The sequence below is a fragment of the Nerophis lumbriciformis genome, linkage group LG04 (genome assembly GCF_033978685.3).
Source record: "Nerophis lumbriciformis linkage group LG04, RoL_Nlum_v2.1, whole genome shotgun sequence".
NCBI classification, from domain to species: domain Eukaryota; kingdom Metazoa; phylum Chordata; class Actinopteri; order Syngnathiformes; family Syngnathidae; genus Nerophis; species Nerophis lumbriciformis.
In genome coordinates this window covers 20535812-20557500 of record NC_084551.2, presented here as the reverse complement: position 1 = coordinate 20557500, position 21689 = coordinate 20535812, and the positions used below count along the sequence as shown (strand labels likewise).

The following is a 21689-nucleotide window of genomic DNA, read 5'->3' as shown; positions in this document are numbered from 1 at the left end:
ACACAACATAAACACAACAGAACAAACACCCAGAATTCCATGCAGCCCTGACTCTTCCGGGCTACATTATACACCCCTGCTACCACCAAACCCCGCCCTCACCCCAACCCTGCTCCCTCACACATCAACCAACCCCCCCCCCCCCCCTCCCCCCCGCCCACTTTTTTAAAAGTGGGCGGGGTTTGGCAGTGGGGGTGTATAATGTATCCCGGAAGAGTTAGGGCTGCATGGGATTCTGGGTATTTGTCCTGTTGTTTTTATGTTGTGTTACTGTGCAGATGTTCTCCCGAAATGTATTTGTCATTTTTGTTTGGTGTGGGTTCACAGTGTGGCGCATTATTAGTAAGAGTGTTATATTTTTTTTTATACCGCCACCGTCAGTGTAACCTGTGTGGTTGTTGACCAAGTATGCCTTGCTGTCACCTTCGTGAGCAAGCGGAAACACCATGCAATGTGTGGCTGATCAGGCACGCTGGTTGTAGGGGGTGCTATATGCTGTACCATCACGGCACGCATTACGCTGACAAGTGCCATTCTTTTAAAACCCGCGTGCCGCACCAGCTTTCAATTTCCATATAAAGGTGTGGGCAGCGTGTCTGAGACCCCTGGTTTATACATAGCACAAAGCAAAAAGAAAACTTTGTATGCAGTGTTATTTCATTTATAATTTCAAGAAAATTTTGCGGCTCCCATTGTTATCTATAATTTGCGAAACTGGTCAAAATGGCTCTTTGACTGGGAAAGGTTGCCGACCCCTGCCCTAGACAGTACCCGTAAGCAAGCAACACCAAAACGTTGATGTTTCATTGAGAACGTAGAACATTACACACGGTGCTAAAAAAAAATCTGTCAATGTTTTAGTAAGAGCCGCACCGCTTGATGGATTGTGGAGCATTACGGCTACCGTGGTCAGATGTACGTACTGTGCTTCAACATACTGGTATTAAATGATTAAGTATAAAATAGCAGCTGTTAAGAAACATTATCTGTTTGTTTGTTTTTCGCAATATTAGACTTAGACTTACACTTCCCTTTTATTGTCATTCAAATTTGAACTTTACAGTACAGATAAGAACGAAATGTTGTTGCATTAGCTCATTGTAGTGCAGGATAAAAGAGCAATAAGGTGCAGATATAAATACATAGATTACTGTACAGATAAATATATTGCAGTTTTGCATATGCATCTACGTTTATGGATGTATGTTATATTGTCTTTATATTCCAGCGAGTTAATCCATTTTCAGGGGGGAATTAAGGGGATTATTTTGATGCGTTCAAGAGTCTTATGGCCTGAGGGAAGAAGCTGTTACAGAACCTGAAGGTTCTGCTACGGAGGCTGCGGAACCTCTTTCTAGAGTCCAGAAGTGAAAACAGTATTAAACAAAATCAACTCGTCCGCCATTGTTTCACGCGCCGTAGTACATAAACTCCTTCTTTTTCTCTATCCACTCATTGTGGTGTATTCATCCTCTGCTGTTGTAGTTTCTAATATAAAGTAGCATACAGTTCTAACTAGAGATGTCCAATAATATCGGACTGCCGATATTATCGGCTGATACATGCTTTAAAATGTAATATCGGAAATTATCGGTATCGGTTTCAAAAAGTAAAATTTGTGACTTTTTAAAACGCCGCAGTACTCAGTGGTACACGGACGTAGGGAGAAGTACAGAGCAGTTGCGTCTCCCAGTCATACTTGCCAACCCTCCCGATTTTCCCGGGAGACTCCCGAATTTCAGTGCCCCTCCCGAAAATCTCCCGGGGCAACCATTCTCCCGAATTTCTCCCAGACAACAATATTGGAGGCATGCCTTAAAGGCACTGCCTTTGCGTGCCGGCCCAATCACATAATATCTACGGCTTTTCACACACACAAGTAAATGCAAGGCATACTTGGTCAACAGCCATACAGGTCACACTGAGGGTGGCCGTATAAACAACTTTAACACTGTTACAAATATGCGCCACACTGTGAACCCACACCAAATAAGAATGACAAACACATTTCAGGAAAACATCCGCACCGTAACACAACATAAACACAACAGAACAAATACCCAGAACCCCTTGCAGCACTAACTCTTCCGGGACGCTACAATATACACCCCCCACTACTCCCTACCCCCCCGACCCCAACTCAACCCCGCCCCCCCAACCTCGCCCACCTCAACCTCCTCATGCTCTCTCAGGGAGAGCATGTCCCAAATTCCAAGCTGCTGTTTTGAGGCACGTTAAAAAAAATAATGTACTTTGTGACTTCAATAATAAACATGGCAGTGCCATGTCGGCATTTTTTTCCATAACTTGAGTTGATTTATTTTGGAAAACCTTGCTACATTGTTTAATGCATCCAGCGGGGCATCACAACAAAATTAGGCATAATAATGTGTTAATTCCATGACTGTATATATCGGTATCGGTTGATATCGGAATCGGTAATTAAGAGTTGAAAAATATCGGAATATCGGATATCGGCAAAAAAGCCATTATCGGACATCTCTAGTTCTAACTCAGTGTTTTTCAACTACTGTGCCGCGGCACTGTCGTGAGATACAGTCTGGTGTGCCGTGGGAGATTATCTAAATTCACCTATTTGGGTTAAAAAAATTATTTTTTTGCAAACCAGTAATTATAGTCTGCAAATTATGTGTTGTTGAGCGTCGGTGAGAGCTCGGCAGAGTAACCGTGTAATACTCTTCCATATCAGTAGGTGGCAGCCGGTTGCTAATCGCTTTGTAGATGTCGGAAACAGCGGGAGGCAGTGTGCAGGTAAAAAGGTGTCTAATGCTTAAACCAAAAATAAACAAACAGGTGAGTGCCCCTAAGAAAAGGCATTGAAGCTTAGGGAAGGCTATGCAGAACGAAACTAAAACTGAACTGGCTACAAAGTAAACAAAAACAGAATGCTGGACGACAGTAAAGACTTACTGCGGAGCAAAGACGGCGTCCACAATGTACATCCGAACATGACATGACAATCAACAATGTCCCCACAAAGAAGGATAAAAACAACTGTTCTTGATTGATAAAACAAAGTAGATGCGGGAAATATCGCTCAAAGAAGACATGAAACTCCTACAGGAAAATACCAAAAAAAAGAGGAAAAGCCACCAAAATAGGAGCGCAAGACAAGAACTAAAACACTACACACAGGAAAACAGTAAAAAACTCCAAATAAGTCAGGGCGTGATGTGACAGGTCGTGACAGTACACTTACTTTGAGACAAGAGCTATAGTGATGCTTGCTTGGTTATGGTTTAAAGTCATATCCAACAATTGCGACAACGACTTTTTACTGTCAACTGAGTTTAGTTTTTTAGTGATTTCTGCTGGTGGTGTGCCTCCGGATTTTTTCAACGCAGAAAATGTGCCTTGGCTCAAAAAAGGTTGAAAAACACGGTTCTAACTTATATCTGTCAGTAGACTCACTATGGAAGCGCTATAAACTACCGGTACAACAAAGATGACGTGGAGAAGACGCTGTCGCAATGTAGCCACATAAATAAGCAAGCCCACAAAATGGCGCATCATTAAGCTTGAAGATGGTCTGTAAAACATTGATCTAAGCAATATTTTGACCAAAGAACCACCATCACATGTTATGTTGACCACAAGGAAGTATTTGAAATATAGAAAACATCATAATATATCCTCTTTAATGTGCCTGTGACCTGAATAGACCCGCTCATCGGCAGCGCACTTTATAATCCTCTGCGCCCTATGGTTTAAAACAGTGGTTCTCAAATGGGGGTACGAGTACCCCTGGGGGTACTTGAAGGTATGCCAAGGGGTACGTGAGATTTTTTTTTAAATATTCTAAAAATAGCGACAATTCAAAAATCCTTTATAAATATATTTATAAAGGATTATTAATACTTTAACAAAATATGAATGTAAGTTCATACACTGAACATCAAATCAAGTAGGCTATTCCATTCATTACAATGCAACAATGCAATATTCAGTGTTGACAGCTAGATTTTTTGTGGACATGTTCCATGAATATTGATGTTAAAGATTTCTTTTTTTTGAAGAAATGTTTAGAATTAAGTTAATCAATCCAGATGGATCTCTATTACAATCCCCAAAGAGGGCACTTTAAGTTGATGATTACTTCTATGTGTAGAAATATTTATTTATAATTGAATCACTTGTTTATTTTTCAACAAGTTTTTAGTTATTTTTATATTTTTTTCCAAATAGTTCAAGAAAGACCACTACAAATGAGCAATAATTTGCACTGTTATACAATTTAATAAATCAGAAACTGATGACATAGTGCTGTATTTTACTTCTTTATCTTTTTTTTTCAACCAAAAATGCTTTGCTCTGATTCATTAGGGGGTACTTGAATTAAAAAAATGTTCACAAGGGGTACATCACTGAAAAAAGGTTGAGAACCACTGCTCTAAAGTCTGTACTTTTGTTCTTGAGTAATGTAATGTAATGTGTTGTGCCTGTTAACATTTTAGAGACATTCACACTTAAAAAGCTAACCTGCTTGATGTGACATGTCTTTATATTTAGCCCATTTTAACAATGCAGACACCTACGCTGAGCTGTGTGACATGTTGGGTTTGAATGCGTGAATTCATCAATGCAATTACCGTATTTTTTGAAGTATAAGTCGCACCGGAGTATAAGTCGCACCTGCCGAAAATGCATATTAAAGAAGGAAAAAAACATATATAAGTCGCACTGGAGCCCGGCCAAACTATGAAAAAAACTGCGACTTATAGTCTTAAAAATACGGTACTATGCCAGTGAGCAGGTGCTGCTGGACCCTCTGCCCTGCCCCACCCGCTGCCTCCAATATGGATGCGGGTCCGCAGGTCTCCATCACTGCCAAAAAGACTGAAGGGCCCTTCTGAGTTAGCCTACAGAGCGCCGATAGTCACAAAGAAGACAGACAAACACATACATAATACAGTGAATGTATAATATCAATACATTATGCAGACTCACAAATTGAGAATTCACTTACAGAGATGGGGGGTAACTCGGACAGCCCCAACATTGGAGTGAGTGAACATGTGCCACAGAGCACAACCCATCTCACTGGTCATTAGGGAGTGTGACAGCCCAATGACTGTTGATCCAATGGTTTTTGCAGCCATGTGATGAACTATGGAATCATTCTATAAGTATATATACGAGTCATTCCAAAGACTATAAAAATGGGACCCATTGCCTCCCTGCTTGGCACTCAGCATCAAGGGTTGGAATTGGGGGTTAAGTCACCAGAATGATTCCCGAGCGCGGCCACTGCTTCTGCTCACTGCTCCCCTCACCTCCCAGGGGGTGGAACAAGGGGATGGGTCAAATGCAGAGGGTAATTTCACCACACTATCAGTGGTACTTTAACTTTCACTATTATATAGACAGGGCATTTAGCATGCCATTTTATTTTCTCACCATGCTACTGCAACTGATACAGTGGCGCCAAAGTGGGGCCCTCAAGCCGAATTTCGTTTGGCCCACCAAAAGGTGGCGATCCCTAGATTTAAAACATATACATACTGACTTCACACAACTATTGGTGGCATGTCTGCAAGGCTAACCTGTTTTCATCTATCCATGTTATTTGCACTAATTGAAGGAACTTTAATTATTTACATTTAGGCTATTTTTGTTTCACGCGTAAAATCTCTGTTTGGCCCTCGGAGGCAAAAAGTTTGGGCACCTGTGGACTAATATTTTAATATTACAAATCCCAAACGGACAGACAAATTCAAGGGGAAATAGGTTTAATTACCACACCAGATCCAGTTCTTTTTTTCCCCATTATGTCTGTTACATTGAATTAAAAAATACACATTTAGTTTAAATCAGTGATGTCAAAGTCAAGAATGAATGATCTTCTTTCATTTTAATGATATTTGATTAGTATTAGAACCGGCCTGCACATTTTGCACGCACCAATACTCCATCAGTGTTGGCGCTAGGAATTTTCCAAATCGTATCCCAGGTATCCCCATTAAGTCATAAAAATGGGGTCCCCAGTAAGTTTTTGTAGTCCCCCTTTTTGTTAGCGTAAATGTATGCATTATCCTGTTATTTTTCACATTCTATATTGTGTTTTGGAAAAAGGTTGTCATAAACGTTACTTAATTAACAAAAAACTAATTGTTATTCATTTATAAATGGTTTATTTATATAGGCTAGTAAGGTAAAGTTTTGTAACTGACAAGTTTCGGCTACCTTGCTTCTGTAGTCTTCATCAGAGGTGTCACGTGATGTTAGCGTGACGTCATCTGTGATATGTTATATGGATTGTTCCATCCCACCTATATAAATCAACCATTTATAAATACACATCAGTAGGCTAAATGAACCTATTCAACATAATTGTTATGCATATGTGAATGTATTCAGTTATAAACATTAATTTACTTTCCTCTTTCCTTCATGCATCTAAACTTTACCGCTGCCGGTATTTTTTTCTATATTTTTATTGTAATATTTTCGGAATGTGTTTGTTCTATGTATGGTCAAAGTAAGACAAAGAAAACAATCTGAAGTTGTCTATATTTTTTAGTTTTAATGCCATGATTTTAATAGTCCGGCCCGCGTGTGCACAGATTTTCCTCCATGCGGCCCCTGAGCTAAAATTATTTTGACACCCCTGCTTTAAATGGTACAGTCCATTTGATTCTAAAGTGTCATTCAAAAAACCAAGGGTGTGACTGGCACAACACGTTTTTTTCATTTGACACAAATAAATGATCAAAAATGTCCCACAGCAAAAAGCACTCACATGCAGCATAACGTTACAGTTGTCCGTTTGCAAGTTATGTTTGTCTACATATGCCTGAGTTGTTTTGTTCAGACACTGCGGTCAGACTAATGAAATCCCAGGAGCAAATACATTATTATTTTTTCCAGAAGCCTCACTGCAGAGAAAGATTGGAAGTAGAGGAGCAATGATTATCTGTCAGGTTATTAACGTGTTTCACTGTGTTACATCACCTCAACTCAACACAGCCTATTCATAAAGCACACAGTTAATTACATTCTCTTGCAAAAGTTCATCTCAAGAGCTCAAAATAATTTTACCAAGGATATTCATCATCATTTTGACATGTAAGAAATTACAGACTGTGATTGTTACACCATTTATGTACAACGTAACTGTTTTATTTTTGCTCTCGGTATATGCCTGTGACTGTAAAAGAATGTTTAAATTAATGCCATTTAAACCCCAGTGGGATCATCCATCTGTGTGCTTCTGAGTCATTGGTTTGAAAAATATATATACTTGTATTTTTCTAGTTTTTTCACTTATTCCCATGCTCACTCTGTTAATATACGGAACATATAGTGAAACAGCAAAGTCGGCAACAGTTAAAAGCTGTTATCGAAGCTATGAAAACATATTTTTTAAGGTTTCTCATAGTCATTCACATCGACGTCCCACTGGGGTGAGTTTTTCCTTGCCCTTATGTGGGCTTTGTACCGAGGATGTCGTTGTGGCTTGTGCAGCCCTTTGAGACACTTGTGATTTAGGGCTGTATAAATAAACATTGATTGATTGATTGATATTTGGTGACATATATTGGGACTAGTGTTGTCCCGATACCAATATTTTGGTACCGGTATCAAAATGATTTCGATACTTTTCGGTACTTTTCTAAATAAAGGGGACCACAAAAAATGGCATTATTGGCTTTATTTGAACAAAAAATCTTAGGGTACATTAAACATATGTTTCTTATTGCAAATTTGTCCTTAAATAAAATAGTGAACATACAAGACAACTTGTCTTTTAGTATTAAGTGAACAAACAAAGGCTCCTAATTTAGCTGCTGACGTATGCAGTAACATATTGTGTCATTTTCCATTCTATTATTTTGTCAAAATTATTAAGGACAAGTGGTAGAAAATGAATTATTAATCTACTTGTTCATTTACTGTTAATATCTGCTTACTTTCTCTTTTAACATGTCCTGTCTACACTTCTGTTAAAATGTAATAATCATTTATTCTTCTGTTGTTTGATACTTTTCATTAGCTTTGGATGATACCACAAAGTCGTTACAGGATCATACGTTGGTCATATTCAAAGTTATCATGTGTCCTGGGACATATTTCCTGAGTTTATAAACATAATATACATTTTTTTTAAATGAAAGAAGATGTTGTGATGCCAAAAAACATCGATGTAATAATAGTAGTATAGAGACGGTATAGTACCGATTATTATTCATTAGTATTGCAGTACTATACTAATACCGGTATACCGTACAACCCTAATTGGTGCTGTATTATAATGGGAATCAGAATAGGAGTTTTATAGTTTACACTATAAACACACTGCCCTCAATTAAATACTTGCACTATACAGGTCGATTTTTTTGTGACACACCTTATACAATTAGGGTTTTGGCAAACATTTATTTATTCATACATTTTGCACCATTTTCCCTCTTCAGCAAACTAACTTTGTGTGGTCATCATGGTTAGGCCTAGTTGTTGTTGCCAATTTGGGGTAACAGTTTGGGGAACATCTTGTAAATTATTTTTCAATGAACTAGAATGTTCCCCAACCTTTTTTCCACCAGGGACCGGTTTAATGTTTGCATTATTTTCACAGACCAGGCTTTTTACGTGTGGCAGATAAAAACAGCAAATAAAATGAGCATGCGAAATTTGCCTTTGGCTACAATCTGGCATATTAACATTTTATATGTCTATTGATGTGCATTGTCCCATGTACTAACAAAGGAGTTGTAATATACATCTATTAACAAGCTTATTGGTGTGTTTAGACAGGCGATAGTTAAGTGGGAGAAAATGCGGTAGTTTATAAATTAATTAATGTTTCTGCGCGGGGCGGTAGCAAATGCATCACGGACCGGTGGTTGGGGACCACTGAACTAGAAAACTGTTCACCCATCAGGCATCTGTGGCCTTTGACGTCATAGATACTGTCTATACAAGAAACAATTCCCATAGACATAATCCAAATTCTCATAAAGTTAATTTATTTCTCAAAAGCTGTGACAGCTACAAAATGGAAATCAACTCCAAATTCTGTTCTAAATTCATTTCCGGTGTGTGAAGACACCTAATGTCACGGCGCGGTCTCGAACCCACAATTCTCCTGCAGCAATTTCCTCCAAGGCCCCGAAACGAGTCTGGTGTTTTCTCAGGACAGCACACATGACATCAAGGTCCGGATTCCTGGGGGTCCGAGACTGGGGAGCAAGACCAGGTCTGCCGGTGTCGTCTGGTTCCGACATGTTTGGCCGGAACATACTGTTATGTACGTGAGGGGTGGACGGAGACGACACCACGAGGAAGCTCAGGTTACCGGGTTTATTGTAACCTTTGATGAGTGTGTGGGAGGTGTATGCTACTCTATGTGTTTGTTGCAGGACTATGTGTGATTTTAACCATGTGAATATTACCAGACGATGTTGTAAGTGCGTGTTGGATGAAACCTTCAGCAGTCCGAAAAGGCGAGACAAAAAGGATGTCCGTAAGCAGGTATGTGGTCGAGGGCAGGAGTGAAGCAACAAGGTCCGTGTCCAAGCGAGGGTCAAGGATCGAGGGAGGCAGTCCAAAGTCCGGAGGGAGGTTGAGGCACAGAGCTCGAGCACACGGAACAAGACGGGTACTGCGGGAGAAACAAGGAACATGAGATGAGGGAACAAGGAGGACGAGGAGAGAGCTAGCGAGGACAACAGGAGGGAAGCCAGAGGCGTAATGCTTACTGCAATGAGTTAACGACGTTCCGGCGTAGGCTCCAAGGGTGGACTGATCTTTATGCTGCCGCTTTGATTATTGCCAGGTGCGCAGATTGCCGATAGTCTGCAGCTGCGTCGTTGCGTGGGCGTGAAGCGCCTGGCGCGTGCAGGGGCGTGTCCTGGCATACTGCCAGCCTGAGAGTTGGAGGAACTTGCTGCAGGAGAATTGTGGGTTTGAGACCGCGCCGTGACACCTAATGTCTTAAGGTGTGACGATAGTTAACGTTACCATGGATTATTGATACATTTCCTTGCGTATCGCCACTTATGCAGGTGGCTGAAAATTGGGCGCAAGTCACAGAACAAGAATGCCTATAAATGTTCTCATCATCCAGGATTCCAGATCATTTTAGTAGTATACAACTTCATTAGTAAGGGGGATGAGGGTGAGGTCACCCTTGGAGAAGCCGAGACCACATGGTCGATGACGGCAGAGGTAAATAAATAAAATAAAATAAATGTTCTACAAAGATAGGCAGCACAGTAGGACAGGGGCTAGTGTGTGTGCCCCACAATAAGAAGGTCCTTTGTTCGATCCCCAGGCTCTGAGTCTTTCTGTGTGGAGTATGCGTGTGACTGCGTGGGTTCCCTCCGGGTACTCCGGCTTCCTCCCACCTTCAAAGACATGCACCCGGGGATAGGTTGATTGGCAACACTAAAGTACTGTACAATTTCAGTTATTGTACAAACGTATTATTTATAGGTGGTGTCACAGACCAACGTCCCTATACAGAAGAGAGTGTCTATGACACCACTTATCCCCAAATTACAATGCTGTCCTTTCAAACCTTCCTAAGAGATTCAATAATTCAGCCGCTAACCAATAACACATACTTGCCAACCTTGAGACCTCCGATTTCGGGAGGTGGGGGGTGGGCGTGGTCAGGGGTGGGGCGGGGGGCGTGGTTGGGGGCGTGGTTAAGATATATATATAAGAAATACTTGACTTTCAGTGAATTCTAGCTATATATATATATATATATATATATATATATATATATATATATATATATATATACATATATATAAATTAAATAAATACTTGAATTTCAGTGTTCATTTACAAACTACAACTCACAAACACTTTAGAGTTAGGCTCCACCATCAGAATGTGTCCTTAAACTTATAAAGATCACATGGATATTATTCAGTGAGTTGATTCACCAAAACTAACCTGTTATACAGGAGGAAAAAGCACACAGGACGTTTCAATTGTTCACAGACTGGTCGCGCTCATCAGAATGACAAGCCACTTCCGGTCTGCAGGTGATAGCATTCAATTGGGAAGAAACGCCCTACTGCCCCCTACTGACCAATGTGAATACTGATAAATGTGTAATGACAGCTCCAAAAACGAATTCAAACCACAAAATAAAATAAATAAATCAACACAAAAATGTGACACATTATGGGTGGGTCACATATGCATGTATAGTAGATGGCAGTATTGTCCTGTTTAAAAGTGTCACAACATTGCTGTTTACGGCAGACGAACTGATTTACGGTAGACACTGTTGTTGTGTGTTGTCAACACGTCACTCAGGTCCGCCTGAATTTCGGGAGTTTTTCAGGAGAAAATTTGTCCCGGGAGGTTTTCGGGAGAGGCGCTGAATTTTGGGAGTCTCCCGAAAAATCCGGGAGGGTTGGCAAGTATGCAATAACAGGACATAGGCACTATTGTTTCAGGTGCCACCTTGACCATTGATACAACTGAATAAAATGCTAATAAGGATGATTCAATCTCAACAACTGTTGTTATACTGGCAGAGGATGATTCAATCTCAACCACTGTTGTTATACTGGCAGAGGTTAATCTTTAATACTTGCCATTTTTTGCACATTCTTGTCAGAGCATACCCCCTCCTGTAAAGGATAAATACTTTGGATCCGGCATTTAGCACTCAGACTAGACCTGTCCCAGCTACATTTCTGAGCATGAACTGATGAAGCCTGCACTAACAAGAGGCGAAAAGTCTTTTAAGACAATCTGAACAGTCCAGTTACGACCTAAGACTGGTACACGCATACTTGCAAACCGTCCCGATTTTCCCGGGAGAGTCCCGACTTTCAGTGCCCCTCCTGAAAATCTCCCGGGGCCACCATTCTCACGAATTTCTCCCGATTTCCACTCGGACAACAATATTGCTACACCATCCTTCACTGGGCGCCGTTTCCGGCCGGACAATAATAACAGTTACACCTCGAAGTCAAGCGCGGCAATCAGAACAGAAGAAGAAGAAGAAGACGAAACAGAAGAAGAGACATGGCGATGACGAGTAAGAAGAAGAATTATGCTTGCAAGTTCCAAAATGATTGGAATATATATATATATATATATATATATATATATATATATATATATATATATATATATATATATATATATATATATATATATATATATATTATATATGTGACCCCTAGCGGGCCTTTTGAATATCTCCCTAATTCTGAGGTCTCAAGGTTGGCAAGTATGCATAAAGATTTTGTAAATCTAAAGAGATTTTTTATCCGTTACATACTCAACACATAAAGACGAAAAGATCAGGCAAGAAGCATTTTTGATCTTTATGTGTGTGGTGTGTTACAATAATATCAACACAGCATAGCACACACATAAAAATGATGTCCCACCATCAAGCCAGTCTGTAGTCCTTCAAACCTGAAATCTCGAGTGAACAAACGTGATCTCACAATATCAAAGAAGAAGAAGCATAGCAACCAACCACTGTGGCAACGACCAGAAAAACAGGAGTTACAGAAGGTGACATAGGCGACGCGGGAATGATGGTCATATTGGGACATTTTTTTAAAGAAAAATCCCCCAAAAATGAACAAAAAAGAAAAGATTGTGGAACATAGACTGTATAATCTACCGAGCAAGCTAGAGGTATGTCCGTTCTTAACAATGTAGCCGCATTACATTTTTAGCTTCTTCTGTTCTACGTCATAATTCACAGAGTGAAGACACAGGAGGCGTCGGCGTTTCCCACAAACATGAAAAGTTTTGGTTGTGAATATTAAAATAATTAAATATTCTCGATTGTCGGCCCAACACGTTTTGGAGCCATTTATCGAGACCAAGACACTCTTAACACACCTCAGACAACAAAAACATCTTATTAGACAATCTTATAAAGCCTAAGATTTGCTGTCTTTGGTCGGGAGGGTGTAAATTGATTTGGACGTCAACGATGAAGTTAAATTGAAAGACGCACCAAAATCGCTTAAATCAAAGTGTGGCTTTTATAGTAGGGATGGGACTAAGGACTTATGTAAGACATATGTAAGAAGTGTCTCACAAAAATACAATACATGCACAACTAGTGGTGAAAACTGTGCCAAGTTAGACACATGCTGTCAGGCTTGGACGGAGGAAGGGACTCAGATGCAGAGAGGTGATTCCAAATAAAGCTTTTATTTTGAAATACTCTTTAAGCCTCCAGAGCCGAGTAAATTCAATTACTATGAAATACAAAAAATACTATTGACAAAATGTTCCAAAAGGGAAAAACCGAAAATCACTCCAAAAAAAGGAGGAATACAAAAATAAGGACGATATAATTAGCACCGTATCTGTTATCAAAAAACTTTAACAAAAAACGCTCCAAACAGGAGGAAGAAAATAAAGACTATAAAACTTAACTACTCTAATCAATGTAAACAAAAAATCACTCAACAAACTTTGAGGAAAAAATCTTTAAGGAAAAATAATAACTCACCACTGCGGTAGAAAAAGGTAGGATAACAAAAGTCGCTCTGAGGGAGGAAAAAAGTTAATTCAAAATTACAGCGTGGGATATTCTGGGAGCAAGGACGTAGACGTGAGACAAGGCAAGGCATGGACATGAACAGGGACATGGAACGCAAGACAGGCACGAAAGCTCGAGACAATCTGGCACAGAACAAGGGGAGGCTTGGGCTTATAAAGAACATGAAGGTAATGGGAAACAGGTGGAAACAATTAAGGGTCAGGAATGACGTCAGACTGGTGACACAAGAGGAAGGACCCGTGATCTGAAACAAGAGGAGTTGCTTTTCAAAATAAAACATGTAAATCACAAGACAGAAAAAACCAAGACAAGACTTCCCTCACCGCGGTGTGACAGTACCCCTCCCTTTAGGGCCGACACCTGACGGCCCAGATTGTCCGGGATGGTTTCTATTGAAATCCTCAATGAGGGTGGAGTCCACGATATGCCGAGAAGGCACCCACTGTCTCTCCTCTGGTCCGTACCCTTCCCAGTCCACCAGGTACTGTCTGCCCCGGCCCCTGCTGCGAACAACTTCTTTACTTTGTAAACAGGACCGCCCTCAATCATCTCGGGTGGTGGAGGGGGCGAGGTGTTTGGAACCAGCGGGCTTACTTTGACGGGTTTCACTCGGCTGACGTGGAAGGTTGGGTATACACGCAGGGATCGGGGCAGACGGAGTCGTACAGCAGAGGGTCCGATGACTTTGGTGATAGAGTATGGACCTATGAATCGTGGTGCAAGTTTCTTGGATGGTACTTTGAGTCGCATGTCTTTGGTCGAGAGCCATACTCTATGCCCTGGCTGATATGCAGGAGCGGGTTTCCTTTTACGATCCGCTGTCTTCTTCATCCGGCCTCTTTGTCTGATCAGCACCTGATGAGCTGCTGCCCAGATGCGTCGGCAGCGTCGGACCAGGGCATGTGCCGAGGGGACCGATACTTCCGGCTCATTGTCTGGAAAGACTGGAGGTTGGAAACCATAAGCAGTTTTAAACGGAGAGAACCCTGTGACAGATGTAGGTAGTGCATTGTGAGCATACTCAACCCAGACCAGGTGTTTACTCCATGTAGAGGGATTCTGGGACACCAGGCACCGGAGGTTGGTTTCCAGTATCTGGTTGAGGCGTTCGGTCTGGCCGTTGGCCTCCGGGTGATAGCCTGAGGTCAGGCTGGCCTTAGCTCCGATGAGTCTGCAGAAATCCCTCCAAAACCGTGATACAAACTGGGGCCCCCGGTCAGAGACAATGTCTTTCGGGAAGCCGTGAATCTTGAAAACATTGTCCATCATGATTTCTGCCGTCTCCTTGGCGGAGGGCAACTTAGGCAAAGCAATGAATCTCACCATTTTGGTGAAACGGTCCACCACAGTTAGGATAGTGGTGTTACCTTGAGAGACCGGGAGCCCCGTGACGAAGTCCATGGAGATGTCGGACCACGGTCTGGAGGGAATAGGTAGGGGCTGCAACAGACCCATACGGGACCCGGATGATGTCTTGTTCCGAGCGCAGACCGAACATGCCTCCACATACTCCCGAACCTCCGGTTCCATGGATGGCCACCAAAATCGCCGAGAGATGGCGAACATCGTTCTCCGCACTCCCGGGTGGCATGAAAGCGGGGAGGTGTGAGCCCAATGGATCACCTGTGAGCGCAACCCAGTCGGAACAAACAAGCGATTACCTGGGCACCCACTAGGTGGCGGGGTTCCACCATTTGCCTGCTTCACCTCATCTTCTATTTGCCAGGTAACCACTCCAACCACACGGGACAGTGGAAGGATAGTTTCTGGTTCCTTGGCAACAAGCTCGGGGTCGAAGCGTCGAGACAGGATGTCTGGCTTGACGTTTTGAGACCCCGGCCTGTAAGAGAGAGAGAAAGAGAAACGGTTAAAAAAAAGTGCGCACCTGGCCTGGCGAGAGTTGAGTCTTTTAGCCTTCTTTATGTATTCTAGATTTTTATGGTCTGTCCAGACAATGAACGGAAGATCGGCCCCCTCAAGCCAGTGTCTCCATTCTTCAAGGGCGAGTTTGACCGCCAACAACTCACGGTTGCCGACATCATAGTTCTTCTCTGCTTTGGACAGACGTTTAGATAGGAAGGCACAGGGATGCATCTTGCCATCCTTCTCAGATCGTTGTGATAAGACGGCTCCGACTCCTTCGTTGGAGGCGTCCACCTCCACCACAAATTGGCGTTGCGGGTCTGGCATGGTGAGAATAGGAGCCGAAGTGAAACGCTGTTTTAGGTTCTGGAATGCCTTTTCAGCTTCTGGAGTCCATTGGAATTGTACCTGAGTGGAAGTGAGGGCATGGAGAGGGGCCGCTATAGTGCTAAAACCTCTAATAAACCTCCTGTAGAAATTAGCAAATCCTAGGAACTGCTGAACCCTTTTGCGGCTATCAGGAGTGGGCCAGTCGGTAACTGCGCTAATCTTAGCCGGATCCATCTGGACCTTTCCCGCAGCTACTATAAAACCCAAGAAGGAGATAGTATTAACATGAAATTCACTCTTTTCAGCTTTGACATATAGTTAATTTTCTAGTAGTCTTTTAAGGACCCTAGTCACGTGCACTTGGTGGGTATCAATGTCTGGTGAATAAATTAAAATGTCATCTAGGTATACATACACAAATTGATCAAGGAAGTCTCTGAGTACATCATTTATCATAGTTTGAAAAACAGCGGGTGCATTGGTGAGTCCGAATGGCATGACCAGATATTCATAATGTCCACTGGGAGTATTAAATCCAGTTTTCCACTCATCCCCCTCCCTTATACGAATCAGGTGATAGGCATTACGTAGATCAAGTTTGGTAAATACCTTAGCTTGTTGGATTTGGTCAAATACTGATGTCATGAGAGGAAGAGGGTACCGGTTCTTTATGGTGATGTCGTTGAGTGGACTGTAATCGATGCACGGTCTCAAGGAACCATCCTTTTTGCCCACAAAGAAGAAACCGGCACCCGCTGGTGATGAGGAAGGACGGATCAGCCCCACTTTTAATGAGGCTGTGAGGTATTCCTTCATGGCCGTCCTCTCTGGACCGGAAACAGAATACAGACGACCTTTGGGTATGTTGGATCCTGAGATCAAGTCATTGGCGCAGTCGTATGGACGGTGTGGAGGAAGAGACATGGCTTTGGTTTTGCTGAAGACTTCTTGTAGCTGGTGGTAGCATAGGGGTACGGATTTCAAGTCCGGGTACTCCGATTCTGTGGTGGGGTTTGCAGAAAACAGGTTGAGTTGCGCTACACTTTTTTTGTGTGTAGCGCCTAAAAACAGTCATTAATACAGTCCTTTCCCCATGCTTTAATTTCACCTGTCCTCCAGTCTATCTGGGGGTTGTGTTGAAACAGCCAAGGTAGTCCCAAAATCAAAGTGTGTGAGGCGGCTTTGAATAGATGTAAGCGAATCTTTTCTTCATGGTCTTTAATATTTATGCGGATGAGTTCTGTGGCATGAGTAATTACGAACATTTCCTTCCCATCAAGAGCTTTAGCTCTAATTGGTCGAGCTAATGGTTCAGCTTTGATCCCTAATTTTGCAGCCAAAGACCAGTCCATCAAACTCTCGTCTGCCCCTGAGTCAATGAGCGCCCCAATGTTTGTGACTGTGTGATGTTTTACCTGAATCCTGGTGAGGGTACGCTTATTAGGAGTAGAAGTAGTTGGTAGACTCACTCCTATGGGTCGTTTAATTGGACAGGTGGCGACGAGGTGACCCGGTTCTCCGCAGTAGAAACACCTTCCTTCTAGCTGTCGTCTTTGGCGTTCCTCCTGTGTCAGCCTCGCTCTCCCCAGCTGCATGGGATCCTCACCTTCCATCAGGGGGCTGGAACGACTCGACCCAGGTGGAGTGGTGTAGAAATCCGGTCCTTGTTGCGTCTGGTAATGTGTCGCTCCTCCCGTGGTGGAGGTTCGTGCGCTCCGATGTCGTCTGAGCTGCGTGAGTCTGTTGTCAGTACGGACGGCGAGCGCAATAAGCTCGTCCAACCCAGCAGGTAAGTCTAGTGGGACAAGTAAATCTTGAATAGGGACGGCCAGTCCTTTCAAAAAAGTGTCATAAAGAGCAGCGGAGTTCCACCCGCTCTCTGCCGATAGCGTGCGGAATCGGATGGCATAATCACAAACCGAGTCTCGACCTTGCCTCAGTCTGCTCAGCTCCTGTGCCTTCTCTCGGTTGTCGGTGACAGGATCAAATGTCATTCGTAGTGCAGTCTGGAAATCCGTGAGTGAGTTGCATACCGCTGAACCTCGGCCCCATTCGGCGGAAGCCCAGGCCTTGGCTCTACCCGTCAAGTGCGACATCATAAAAGCAATCTTCGCTCTCTCAGTGGGGAAGGCGTGAGGATTAAATTCAAAATGAATTGAACAGTCTATCATAAATGATTTGCTTTGTCCTGTTTCACCTGAATATGATGCTGGAGGTGCCAATTTACTTCCGGCTCCGGCGAATGACGTAGGCGGTGGTTGGACAGGTACGGGTGCCGATGCGGCGGAATGAGGAATCCGCATGGCCATCTCCTGCAGCTGGGTGGTTAGTCGGGCCATATGCTCGGCCATAGCCGTCTGGAAACCCTCTTGGCGTGAGAGGCGTGTTTCCTGATCCTGTATGGCGGCGGAAAAATGTCCTTTCTCTGCTGAGTCCATACTGGCCAGATTGTAATGTCAGGCTTGGACGGAGGAAGGGACTCAGATGCAGAGAGGTGATTCCAAATAAAGCTTTTATTTTGAAATACTCTTTAAGCCTCCAGAGCCGAGTAAATTCAATTACTATGAAATACAAAAAATACTATTGACAAAATGTTCCAAAAGGGAAAAACCGAAAATCACTCCAAAAAAAGGAGGAATACAAAAATAAGGACGATATAATTAGCACCGTATCTGTTATCAAAAAACTTTAACAAAAAACGCTCCAAACAGGAGGAAGAAAATAAAGACTATAAAACTTAACTACTCTAATCAATGTAAACAAAAAATCACTCAACAAACTTTGAGGAAAAAATCTTTAAGGAAAAATAATAACTCACCACTGCGGTAGAAAAAGGTAGGATAACAAAAGTCGCTCTGAGGGAGGAAAAAAGTTAATTCAAAATTACAGCGTGGGATATTCTGGGAGCAAGGACGTAGACGTGAGACAAGGCAAGGCATGGACATGAACAGGGACATGGAACGCAAGACAGGCACGAAAGCTCGAGACAATCTGGCACAGAACAAGGGGAGGCTTGGGCTTATAAAGAACATGAAGGTAATGGGAAACAGGTGGAAACAATCAAGGGTCAGGAATGACGTCAGACTGGTGACACAAGAGGGAGGACCCGTGATCTGAAAAAAGAGGAGTTGCTTTTCAAAATAAAACATGTAAATCACAAGACAGAAAAAACCAAGAAAAGACTTCCCTCACCGCGGTGTGACACATGCAGATTTTTCTATTCAATACAATTCTTTATTTTGTATATATTTACTGTTTTTTAGGTATTTTTCTACTTCCATAGATTTGATCTACTTAAGAGACACTTGATTCTCTGAATGCGTTCAAAATAGTGTCACTGCATTATTGCGGTTTGTACTGTAGTTATTGATTTGTTTGTTTTTGCTTTGCCTCTATAAACCCACACGTATCGTAGGTTGTCAACAGCAATATACCTACTCAGTGGCCTAGTGCAGTGTTTTTCAACTACCGTGCCGTGGGAGATTATCTAATTTCACCTATTTGGGTTAAAAATATTTTTTGCAAACCAGTAATTATAGTCTGCAAACTATGTGTTGTTGAGTGTCGGTGCTGTCTAGAGCTCGGCAGAATAACCGTGTAATACTCTTCCATATCAGTAGGTGGCAGCCGGTAGCTAATTGCTTTGTAGATGTCGGAAACAGCGGGAGGCAGTGTGCAGGTAAAAAAGTGTCTAATGCTTAAACCAAAAAAAAAAAAGGTGCCTAAGAAAAGGCATTGAAAGTTAGGGAAGGCTGTGCAGAACAAAACTAAAACTGAACTGGCTACAAAGTAAAGAAAAACAGAATGCTGGACGACAGCAAAGACTTAATGTGGAGCAAAGACGGCGTCCACAATGTACATCCGAACATAACATGACAATCAACAATGTCCCCACAAAGAAGGATAAAAACAACTGAAATATTCTTGATTGCTAAAACAAAGTAGATGCGGGAAATATCGCTCAAAGGAAGACATGAAACTGCTACAGGAAAATACCAAAAAAAGAGAAAAAGCCACCAAAATAGGAGCGCAAGACAAGAACTAATACACTACACACAAGAAATCAGCAAAAAAATCAAAATAAGTCACGGCGTGATGTGACAGGTCATGACAGTACACCTACTTTGAGACAAGAGCTATAGTGATGCATGGTTGGTTATGGTTTAAAGTCATATCCAACAAACAACTTTTTACTGTCAACTGAGTTTAGTTTTTTAATGATTTCTGTTGGTGGTGTGCCTCCGGATTTTTACAAGGCAAAAAATGTGCCTCGGCTCAAAAAAGGTTGAAAAACACTGGCCTAGTGGTTAGAGTGTCCACCCTGAGATCGGTAGGTTTTGAGTTCAAACCCCGGCCAAGGCATACCAAAGACTATAAAAATGGGACCCATTACCTTCCTGCTTGGCACTCAGCATCAAGAGTTGTAATTGGAGGGTTAAATCACCAAAAATGATTCCCGGGCGCGACCACTGCTGCTGCTCACTGCTCCCTTCACCGCCCAGGGTGTGAACAAGGGGATGGGTCAAATGCAGAGGACACATTTCACCACACTTAGTGTGTGTGTGACAATCATTGGTACACTTTAACTATATTGATAATCCCAATACAGCCATTTGAGATATTGTTTTTTGGAGTGATGTATTTCGATCATATCGTATCGTGAGGTACCCTAACGTTCTCATCCTTAGTGTCCATATAGAACATGTACAGCTCAATGACTGCCTGAAGAAGGCTTGCTTTAAGTACATCTGACATTTAACAACGCCTTCATGGTCAAGCTTTGATCCATCTTTATTTAGACACAGCACAAGTCATTCAACAACCAACCTATTAATCCAATAAAGTCCATCACATTGTGTATTCAACACCCAGGGATTACGCAGCACGACGACATAATGAATCCGCTGACACCCCTCTGGGACCAAGCACAATGGTCCTTTCCAGCATTGCCCAGGCAGCGTGGGCCAGTTCACTAATGAGCCCACGGGGGAGAACCCAGCGTCTATGTGTTTAATAGACTGTAGCCCTGCCAGGAAGTACACAGATAAAGTGAGGGACATAAGAGGAGAATAAAAAGAGAGAACGTTTGAGATATTCTTACATGAGAAGAAGCCAGAAGTAGCTCATGCAAGAAACCTCCTTCATTATGTTGAAAAACCCGGGAATCATTCTCATTATAATGTCTCTCAGTATGATTGCATCAGCCATGAAACTGGGATCATCATTGCATAGTTATAACTAACATCCTCGACAAAATAACTTGAAAGGAACTACAATTAATTAGAAGGCCTTCACGTTTGTGTACACCATCGGGTCGAGAACAAAAATGTATAGATTTAGTTTTGCAGACAAGCGATTAAAAACCTTACAATATAATATTTACACATTAGGACACAGTGGTGTTTATATTTTTCACTGGATGTGAGTGTGAATGTTGTCTGTCTGTCTGTGTTGGCCCTGTGATGAGGTGGCGACTTGTCCAGGCTGTACCCCGCCTTCCCCCCGAATGCAGCTGAGATAGGCTCCAGCACCCCCCGCGACCCCGAAAAGGGCAAGCGGTAGAAAATGGATGGATGGACATAACTGCAAATGACATTTTCGCTGCATACTGTGGGTTGTGCTCATAATGCTTAGGACAGTTCAGTTCAGTTCAGTTCAGTTTCAGCTTATTTTGAACATGCTAACAATTACAATGTAATGCATCACATATTTCCAGTTGTTTCATTACAGCACATCCGAAAAGGAGTTGCAAGAAGCAAAGCTTATTTAATCCTACCCTAGCAGTTTTATCCCATTTCTTAGTTCTCTGTAACAGAACAGTGAATACATGTATTAGATATTCCATAAGTAAGTAAACCAATATTAAATACATAAACAATCATTATCTCTCTTTTTTTTTAAATAAAAAAAAAGGTTCAATACATTTATCGTAATTCTTCTTCTTTGTACTTTGTGAACACTTGTAGTTTGA

At 42.2% G+C, this 21689-nt stretch overlaps 1 protein-coding gene across 1 annotated transcript in view; it reads right to left on the bottom strand.

Moving 5' to 3' along the window:
- ulk4 (unc-51 like kinase 4) overlaps nt 1-21689 on the bottom strand; it is a 202205-nt gene that overhangs the window by 97339 nt on the left and 83177 nt on the right. Inside the window, 2 exon segments of the mRNA XM_072912929.1 lie at nt 4765-4896; nt 4994-5141. Coding sequence (XP_072769030.1) covers nt 4765-4896; nt 4994-5141 — 280 coding nt within the window.